General features: G+C 43.7%; 1 protein-coding gene across 1 annotated transcript in view; it reads left to right on the top strand.

Annotated features, from left to right (window-relative positions):
• Nucleotides 1-6,410: 6,410 nt before the first annotated feature.
• LOC111864426 (collagen and calcium-binding EGF domain-containing protein 1) overlaps nucleotides 6,411-9,595 on the top strand; it is an 18,166-nt gene continuing 14,981 nt past the window's right edge. The window contains exons 1-3 of the mRNA XM_023851659.2: nucleotides 6,411-6,810; nucleotides 7,255-7,371; nucleotides 8,267-8,395. Of these exons, the coding sequence (XP_023707427.1) occupies nucleotides 6,779-6,810; nucleotides 7,255-7,371; nucleotides 8,267-8,395 (278 nt within the window). The 5' untranslated portion in view covers nucleotides 6,411-6,778. The remainder of the gene's footprint in view (nucleotides 6,811-7,254; nucleotides 7,372-8,266; nucleotides 8,396-9,595) is intronic.

The raw sequence follows: 9,595 nt of genomic DNA on the forward strand, positions 1-9,595 counted from the left end.
CCATATGAAACACATGAGTGCATTATGTGGGCAGAATTCAGAGTTAAACAAACGATACACATAGAACAACAGGGCATTAAACTGCTGATGATAAAGCAGTCATATACAAAGAAACCGCTGTGCTTTAAATCGTTAAAATTTCTCAGTATTCCTATCATTCGTTGATATGTAGTAGATAAGGTTTCATTTTCAACATTGTCATTACGAATAACTGCAAGATCTGTTCATAGTTTACTATGTAAGTGGCCCCTTAAAATAGGCCTAAATGAGAAATCATTGAGATAACATTTTTGTGACCCACTACTGGATACATAGCACAAGTTGTGGTCCAACCCTACTTCATATGCGAGAAGTCCCGGGCTCATATCCGGAATTGGAGATCAGATAATCTCACCATGATTCGACCTGATTTCCTTCAGTCCCTCCATACAAATTCCTACATTATTTGTACCTTTAATCATATCACGGCTGGTCACGGTAGCCCAGCGGTCTAAGGCTTGCACTGTCTTCGCTCGCTCGGAAGCCGGGATCGTGGGTTCGAATCCCACTCAGGGCATGGATGTTTGTGTGCGTTTTTCCGTGTTTGTGTACAGGTAGAGGCCTTGCGACGAGCTGATCACCCGCCCAAGGAGTCCTACCGTATGTGTAAGATCTAGAAAAACCGAAGTGAACGGAGTTCATGGAGGTAGTCCTTGGCCCACTGGGGCTGTAGTGCCAAGGGGAAAAAAAAATCATATCACGACCACTTCCTTCCCTGTCTTTCTTAATTATTTATTAGTCATATTACCATTTGGTAGTACATACTGTAGCCTGAGCTACAGCTACTGAGCCTGAACCTGAGCCTGTACTGAGCCGTTAAAAGAGCCAAGGGCAAATGCCCATAAATCAAATAAGCAGCATGTACTTCAAATTGCAGTGAACTGTAACGTACAGTCACGATTTATGTGTGACTACCGTTGGTATTTGGATTTGCGGCTACATTTATTGACCACTTATAGGTAGTACAGAGCCGGGATAGCTTAGTCGGTATAGTGACTGGCTACTGGCTGGACGACCGAGGGGTTGGAGCTCGAGTCCTAGTAGGGTCAAGAAATTTCTCGTCCAGACCGGATCTGGGGTCCACCCAACCTCCTATCCAACGGGCATCAGGGTCTGTTTCCCCGGCAGTAAAGCGGAAAGGGCGTGAAGCTGACTACTCACCTCCAGCTAGTGCCGAGGTCAAGAAAATGTGGATCTATAAATCCACTCCCCCATACGCCTTCATGGCGTAATGCTTAATTACTTAAGCACAGGGACAACTTTACCTTTTACTTTTACTTACAGGTCGTACAAATAACTATAACACTATCACTAATTTCCACACTTCACAAATCACTACATGTTATGTCTTCTCCAGCCTGTACTGTCTTCAATAGTCGTTGCTTGGTAACAACTCTCAACAATGGAGATTCTTCAGCTTCTGTGCTCACGTCGTTAAGATCAAACTGAACTGTCAACTGAAATATAGCACAATCTCCTCTCAGCCATCCTTGCAGAACTCAACTCTCAAATCGACTGGGTCGCCCCAACTGTCTCCCTTACAACCCCTTTGCACGACCGAGTAGAAGACACCGTTTCTAAAAGTAACTCTATTGTTGAATACGTTTTAACTGCCGCGGGAACGTGTTTACCGATCCGTTGCCTAGAAACGGCTGTTGCTTTTTCGCCTATCTCGCAGTCATTGCATAGCAACGGCTGTATACGCTACAATATAAAAAAAAGTATCAGTACTCATACAGTATGCTCTCCTGTTGCACAAATATCTAGCTTGACATTACTGCCACTATATTCCAGTATTTATTTTCGAAATAACTTATTATTTAAGAACAGATTCTGCATATGTTAAGTTTGTGTGATGTAACCACAAATTCTCGCATCGTCGCCATGCTTGTAATTTTTGACTACATATACTTAACCTCTATAGGTATGTTTATGATCTATCGTCAGACTAAATTGTATTTTCATGGCTCAAATGCTTAATTAGTTACCGCCACGAAACCTAAAGTTCAAGGAAATGTTCTCATGGCCCCCGAGTTATTATTTTAAATTCTACAGAAAACAATTCATAGCCCACCAAGATCTTATCACTGTACATTATTTCAGGACGCTAAAATAGGTCTATGTAGCACTAGAGTCACTCCCACCTCACACGTTCGCGCCTCGGTACGGACCACACAGAGAATTCCGCTTCCAACAGCTATTCTGTTCTTGCGTGCATGTCTGTTGTGGCCATTACCTAGAAACGGTCGTTGTTTATAGAACCATTACTTAGCAAAGGTTGTTGTATAGCTGCTTATTTCGCTGTCGTTGCTTAGCAACGGGCCTACATGCCACAATATTCTATAGACTAAAATGTTTTTAACGAAGAAGACAAAATAACTTAAATACAAAAACATTTTAAAATACTGATAGTACCTTGATGATGGATTATAAAACTGTTGTTAAAAATACGAAGTTTATGACAAATATGTTAATAGCATAACGTAAAATACAACCACTGAAGCCCGAAACTAATCTAAATAATATTTAAATATTAAGTTCCAACTTCACAGAAAACACAGTGGGTCCCCATTACAAAGATCAAAATGTTAATGCTGTTTCTGGAGCCTAAACTCACACGAAACTCGTGAATACACACTGTAAGACTGAAAACCCACTGACGCGACAAGTCGCGCGCGGTTTGTCGAGTGTTGTCGCTCGCGGCTGTTATTTGTATTGCTTTTATGAGCCGCGCGCGGTTAAGTTTTGGAACGCGGCACGCAGGCGGCAGAGTTGTCGCACGCCCAATACCGTATTTACGCATGTATAGGCCGCAGCACAATTTTCAGACAGAAATTAGAGAAAAAATAATTTTCTTGGAATATTATTTCAGGAGTAGAACACCCTGTATTACTAATTATGAATATAATTTTTTTTTAATGAAGTTTGATTTCGAATATTTCGAATATAAGCCGCAACCCAGTTTTCCTCTTGAATTTTTGGCAAAAAATGTGCGGCCTATACATGCGTAAATACGGTATGTACAACTAACGGACGCGCGCGACAAAGAGCGGCTAGCCGCTCGCGACTAGTTGCGTCTGTGGGTATTCAGCCTAAGGGTTTTGTGTTATTTAACGACGCTCTATTTTACAGCGCCGAATGGTAGGATGATAGATGAATGATGAATTGGAGAGGATCTGGAAAGAAGCTACTGTAGATTAATGGAAGTACTACCCTCATATTTGCTTGAAGGGACTAAAAGAAGCCCCTAAAATCCTCAATGAGGATAGTCTCGGTCGAGATTCGAACCGAACACCTCCAGAGTAAAAGTATAGAGAGTTACCATGATAACGCTTCATGGCTGGCCGCTTTACCCCTAGGGAAATCGCCCCTCCCACTGTTCCCGTTGGAGAGATGGTTGGATGGGCCCCAGAGCCGGTCTGAAAATTCTTGTCTTGTTGGGATTCTAACCGCGGACATCCAGCCCGTAGCCTGTCGTTATACCGACTGAACTATCCCGCCTAAAAGCCGCCACTGAAATGTTACCATTCAAAAAGATACATTTGTGTCTACAATGCGAGCTGTGGGGCAAAGTCTACAGTTCAGACACCAGAGCTAAAAATGTTCACAACATCGAGACAAAATTACACGAGTCTAGTACATGGGAAGCGTACAGCGTGATTCATTCAGTACGAGTTTAGTACACAAGACGCGGGCAGGAGGCGCGTGTAAGGGTTTCAGCGGCTGAAATGAACTTTGCGAGGCGGTGGACGAAATCATGGACGGCCTGTAAAATAAATTAATACATACTAGAAGAAACTAAAAACAGACTCCATTTTAGACTAAAATAAACCACAAACAGAATCAATTTCGAAATGCGAAACCAAACGAATTCAGCATGTTAATGGTATGCAAAGAAATAATAAAAACCGAAGATGAGCATGCTACTGGACGATTAGCCGCCCTTCTACTCTGATTATGAAGTCAGTAAGTTCCTCCGAAACGTCGATAACGATCTACCACATTGTATGACATCATATCCCAGAGGACAATAATACTCATAGTCACAGTTGCTACAAGAGCCTCTCTTTTTTATAGCTCAGTCGGTACAACGACTAGGCATGGGATGAATAACCGTGGAATCGAGGTTCGATTTCTGGAGAGGAGAAGATATTGTCTTCTGCACAGTGTCCAGACGAGTTCTGGGGCACGAGGGGCTCCTTCCATGTGGGTAAAGCAATCGGGGCGAGATACATGGAGAAAGCTGTCATATTCTGGCTACACATAGCCGTGAGTCTGAGGATTATTGTCTGTGACATGGCGCCACGTAGTGTGCTAGATATTTACTGTGGCATGTAGACCCGTTGCTAGACAACGACCGCAGAATTAGCAAATATATAACAGCTATCGCTAAGTAAGGGCTATGCAGACAATCATGTCTCCACGACAACAATGACACGGCAACAGAAGGACGGTGTTTTCTGTGCGGTCCGTGCCGAAATGTTATAAGCAGGACAGTAAGAGTCAGTTGACTAGACCAAGGTTTTCCGTGGTTTTCCTCGGTTCTAGAGCAAATGCTGAGTTGGTACCCAAATTCCACGTTCTACTGCATGCCTCACATGCAACCCTCCCATTGGTAACATCAAAATTTCGCCCTAATATAGCCCTCCCAACGTCAGCAAAAAATTTACTATAATCCACCCCTTCCAGCATCGTAAAAAATATATAAAAATCCGATTATATGCTCTACCTATACCAGAAGGACAAGCGGGCACTGCCTGGGAACCTTCAAAATCGGAGATATAGTTTCTTACCCCCCCCCAAATGTAGTGTCTCTCACTACCAACCCCCGATTATTCTTCTTCTTATTCTTATTCTTATTCTTCTTCTCTCTCTTTCAGTTGAGTTAGTTGGTGAGTGAGTGAGTTAGGGGACTACTGGGGCTCAGCAATTGTGAGCTGTTGCTGTTAGAAGTTGTAGCTAAGGTCGGTGACAGTTCGGGAACCAAGAGGAAGGGGAACGTCCGTTGTTGAAAGCCGCTATCGAGCAACGGTTAGTGAAGACATGACTGTAGACACTAGTGTGTGTGTGTGTGTAATACTGAACTGTAAATTTTAGTCACGCGCTGTATCAAAAAGTCAAATAAATTCGATCATCAATCCAAAACCCTTATATAGTCATTCACACTGCATACACGTGACATTACCAATATTTCGGAGGAAACAGTTGCCTCCATCTTTAGGTGTCAAAAAATGTGGAGGAAGTAGTTCCCTCCGGAACGTTGATAAATACGTACCAAATTTCGAGGCGTCACGTCCCAGACGAGAGTAATTTCCGCGGATTAGGTTTCGAGGACTTTGAAGATAAATGGTTGGGTAGCCATGTTACATGTATGAAGCGACCGTAGCCTAGTCTTCAGTAACTACAAACAGCCGCGAAAACATAGTCTGGGTAGCCGCTTCCCGAGCCGAGAGCTGAACATGGGAACTCCCGCATACGATGCATGTATGTTATCCACCCGGTCAGGACTTTCGGGCGTGAGAAGAGGACATGCAACTGGCGGACCTTAACCACTCTACAGTCCGTCTGGGGACAAGTTCAGCTCCAGTGTATGAAGGGCAACGGTAGGGGTCGTCCACAAATCATGCCGATTTTTTCAGCTTGCATAGTACACGCGGGGGCTTCTTTAATTTGCTTAGCTTTCTCTTAGTTGGTTGAGGCACTATGCTAAAAGCCGGAAGGTAGCGGGTTCGAGACCCGATGAGGTAGTTTTTCTCAATTCACCTAATCCTTCCAGCCGCACTATGGTCCTGGGGTCGACTCAGGCTCTAATAGAAATGAGTACCAGGAATTTTCCTGGGGGGGGGTAAAGGCCGGCCGTCGCGTAAAGCTGACAACCTTACCGCCATCTGTGAGCTGATTGTCTAAAGAAAACGTGGGAACCTCGACTTCTCACAACACTGTGGGCCTTCATGGCCTGTTACAGCGATAGCTTTACCTTACCTTCTCTTCGTCGGGTAGTAAGCAATGGCGTAACATAATGGATGAGTAGATTAGTATGGAGCAGTGGTGGGAAAATTGTCCAGGAAACAGAGAGAGAGAGAGATATTTCATCGACCACAAATTTCACATTAAGCCACTCGGGACTGAACACAAGACTCCATGGTGAGAAACCAGCGCCTTGGCAGTGGACGTCAAAGGCGCGAAGGCTCGTGTCAGATTTATAGTGCATCATAAAAGGAAACCATTAAATAGTAGTTGCGTAGACGCAATGTAAAATATCTTTTTGTTCATCTTCTTTGCTGAAGCATATACCATACCACACACTGGACAAAAAGTGATTAAGTTCTACTGGATGAAAGGACCGAGTGTTCTGTTGACCTCGGATTCTCTGCGACTGACGCCCAACGAGGCTAGAGAAGTTCTTCAAACCATGCAGTATTCAGCGGCATTCACGCGCTGAACATAAGTAACCCCCAAAGGCTGTGTGAATTAGTGTTCAGTATTTTACCTCTGAAACAATTTATATATTTCACACTACAACAGGATTTTGTACAAACCGGAAAACAAGTTTTTTGTTAACATCAAGATTATGTTATTCTTTAATGACAGTGCAGATACACATTCTCAAGAATACAAATTTAGAAATTTATATCCATAACAAACACAGCTAGCGACAAAAGTGAATCTGGAATGTGAAGTGCAGAATCTTAGACAATTTTTTCTCGACGGAAGTTTAAATACATATAAGGAATTTTCAATGGAGGGCACTTCTGATATATTTACGTTCCGGTACGTGCGACAAGCTAAACCACGTCCGATTTGGAGGAGGGTTCGAATACCTCCACTGTAGCCCTGTGAGTCGCAGTAGGCGACTAAAAGGGAACCCACTGCTTGTGGGTATAACTAGGCCACCCTGTTCCTGGGGAACATAAACAAGGGGACCTGACCCTCCAGGTTGGGAGAGTCTCGAATGTGAGACAGAAAAATATGGTCACGAGAACTACTGCGCTGGCGAGGGCCAGCAGCAATTGTAAACTGCAGACCCTTTCTCTCGTCAGAGAGGACTCCCCACATCAACAAATCCCCAACTGTCTGACAGTAATACAAATCTGGTCTAAGCTCCAGATGGGGCTTGACACCAAGATAGATTGGCCGACTGACCGTCGGCCGTAACATAATTTTGACTTTGACTTTGTTCTCGATTAGCCGATGAATGTAAGTGTATCATTACAGGGCGCTAGGAGTAACAGTGCTGATACTGCTGGTGACGTGTCATGTGGTCTGCTTGACGCCGGATCATGAAGACGGCTATTCCCCGGACGTCTTGGATCATCCAGAACCTGCGTCCGGGTAACACATTATCATAATTAGATGTTACGCTATCAGTCACGTTTTAAGAGTGTTGTGATTTCTTGGATCTGACGCCATTAGTTTGGTACATGTTTATGAACGTTTCGAAAGAACGTGATGTTTTCAATTTCAGAGTTGAAGAGTAAGTCAGCAGGCAGACGCAGTAGGTTCCTCTGAAACGTCGGTAAACTCTTATATCCCAGAGGACAATACAACCAGCTGATGCCATTAGGATCTCAAATCCCATACGAACGACTCGTTATTCTGGTGTTCAGTTACTGAGCGCAAGTAGGTAACCCTCGCCACTCGTGGATTTTCCAACTGCCGATTTCAAGTATCCGCAGTTTACCACCATCTACGATGTAGTTCTAACATCCGTGGTGTCCAATGCTTATAATTTGAATGCACATGGTAAAGATCTGAGGTTTAGGCAAAAACAGAATCACATTTGCTGTAAGCTGGTCTATTATGGCATCTGAAACCAGTCTGGCTAGCTTCCAGTTTGCCACACTGATGCAGTATTTTTCTTTTGTGACACATCTTAGGCGCATTTGCAGGCCTGTGGAGAGCCTGATTTCGCTATACTCATCCGCCCGTGTGTAATAAGCATGAAACAGCTGGAGTAAATTGTTGGTATTTGGCCGTCAACACAACAATAAAAATAAAAATAAACCAGTCGATCTGCTTACATTGGTTATATTTGATAGTTGCTACATATTTCGGTCCACATTTTGGACCATCTTCAGGAAATCTCATCAAATATGTTTATTGTTATTGAATTGCCTTAATAATGGTCCATATTAGTGTTACTCATCACAATCATATAATACGTGCAACCGACACGATGTTGCAAGAATTTATTTTAGGACATGAATATTCTTCTCACGCTTTACAGGACAGAGTCTCTGGAGTGTCCGTCAGACAACATCATTGTCACCCGTTACAAGTGCAAAGGAGCAGATGAAAAGTGGGTTGACTGCTCAAGGCGCCAGTGCTGCCCAGATTATGTATTTGTTGCTGGCAGGTATGCAGCCCACAGTGCACATTTCTCTCTGAACAACAAAATCGTAATGATGCTGTGTGACATTGTGGCAACACAATGAACTCATTTAAGCTTTGGTGTACCAACAATGATGTTATGGATCATCCGAAAATCTTGCAAATGTCTTTTGCTTGCATAGTACACATGGCCCAGCCTTGGTAACTGCATGACCTTCTCCTCCTTGAAAGGCATGAGCACTAACTCACATGTCTTTTATCGAACAGCATGAATGTAGTTTGAGTAATTAAGTTAATGAAATTGGGATGGGTCAGACATGTAGTGTAACCGAGGTAAAAAAGTTACCCTTGTAACAGGCCGTGGAAGCCCATAGGGTTGAGAAGTAGAGGCTCTCGCATATTCTAGACAATTGGCTCACAGATGGCGGTGAGGTTGTCAGCCTTATGCGCCGGCCGCCCTTTACCCCCCAGAAAGATTCCCGATACTCATTTCTGTTATAGGCTTTTTTTTTAATGCTAGTGGGGTGGGACTAACTCCCTTGTACAGCAGCCACTTCTGGCCTATTGTACCAGCCCCAGATGATAGGTGAGGGTGATTGTGGAGCAATTGGTGGAATGAAGATTGGCAGGCGAAATCGAAGTACTCGGAGAAAACCTGCCCCAGCGCCACTTTGTCCACCACAAATCCCACTTGACCAGACCCCGGGATCGAACCCGGGCCGCCACGGTGGGAAGCCAGCGACTAATCGCTTGAGCTATGGCGCGGCCTCTGTTATAGGCCTAGTCGACCCCAGGGCCATTGTGGGGCCTGAAGGATTAGGTCAATTGAAAAATCCAATGACCTCATCGGGAATGGAACTCGCAACCTTCCGGCAAACAAAAAATTAATTCATAATTTTATGTTAATGTTATATTTTAGCGTCCTGTTGCACTGATTTAAGTCCATGATTTATTTAATCCGTCTTGCAGTGCATACACTCATTTATCTCCTTCTCTCCCTCGCACTACATGTTTCGGCATAATAATGCCATCTTCAGGTGCTTACTTATCCACGTCAAACCAGTTCATTGCATGCCATGTTCACACATTAAAATAACTAAAATATGTATCTATCATATACATTGTCAAACGTTAAAAATATTAAAATTGTTCAGGATACCACATCGCTACGTCGCCCCTCACTACGTCAGTCACGCCCATTCTCCTTTGTTGGAGCACTCCTTCA

This window comes from Cryptotermes secundus, unplaced genomic scaffold (assembly GCF_002891405.2).
Source record: "Cryptotermes secundus unplaced genomic scaffold, Csec_1.0 scaffold511, whole genome shotgun sequence".
NCBI lineage: Eukaryota > Metazoa > Arthropoda > Insecta > Blattodea > Kalotermitidae > Cryptotermes > Cryptotermes secundus.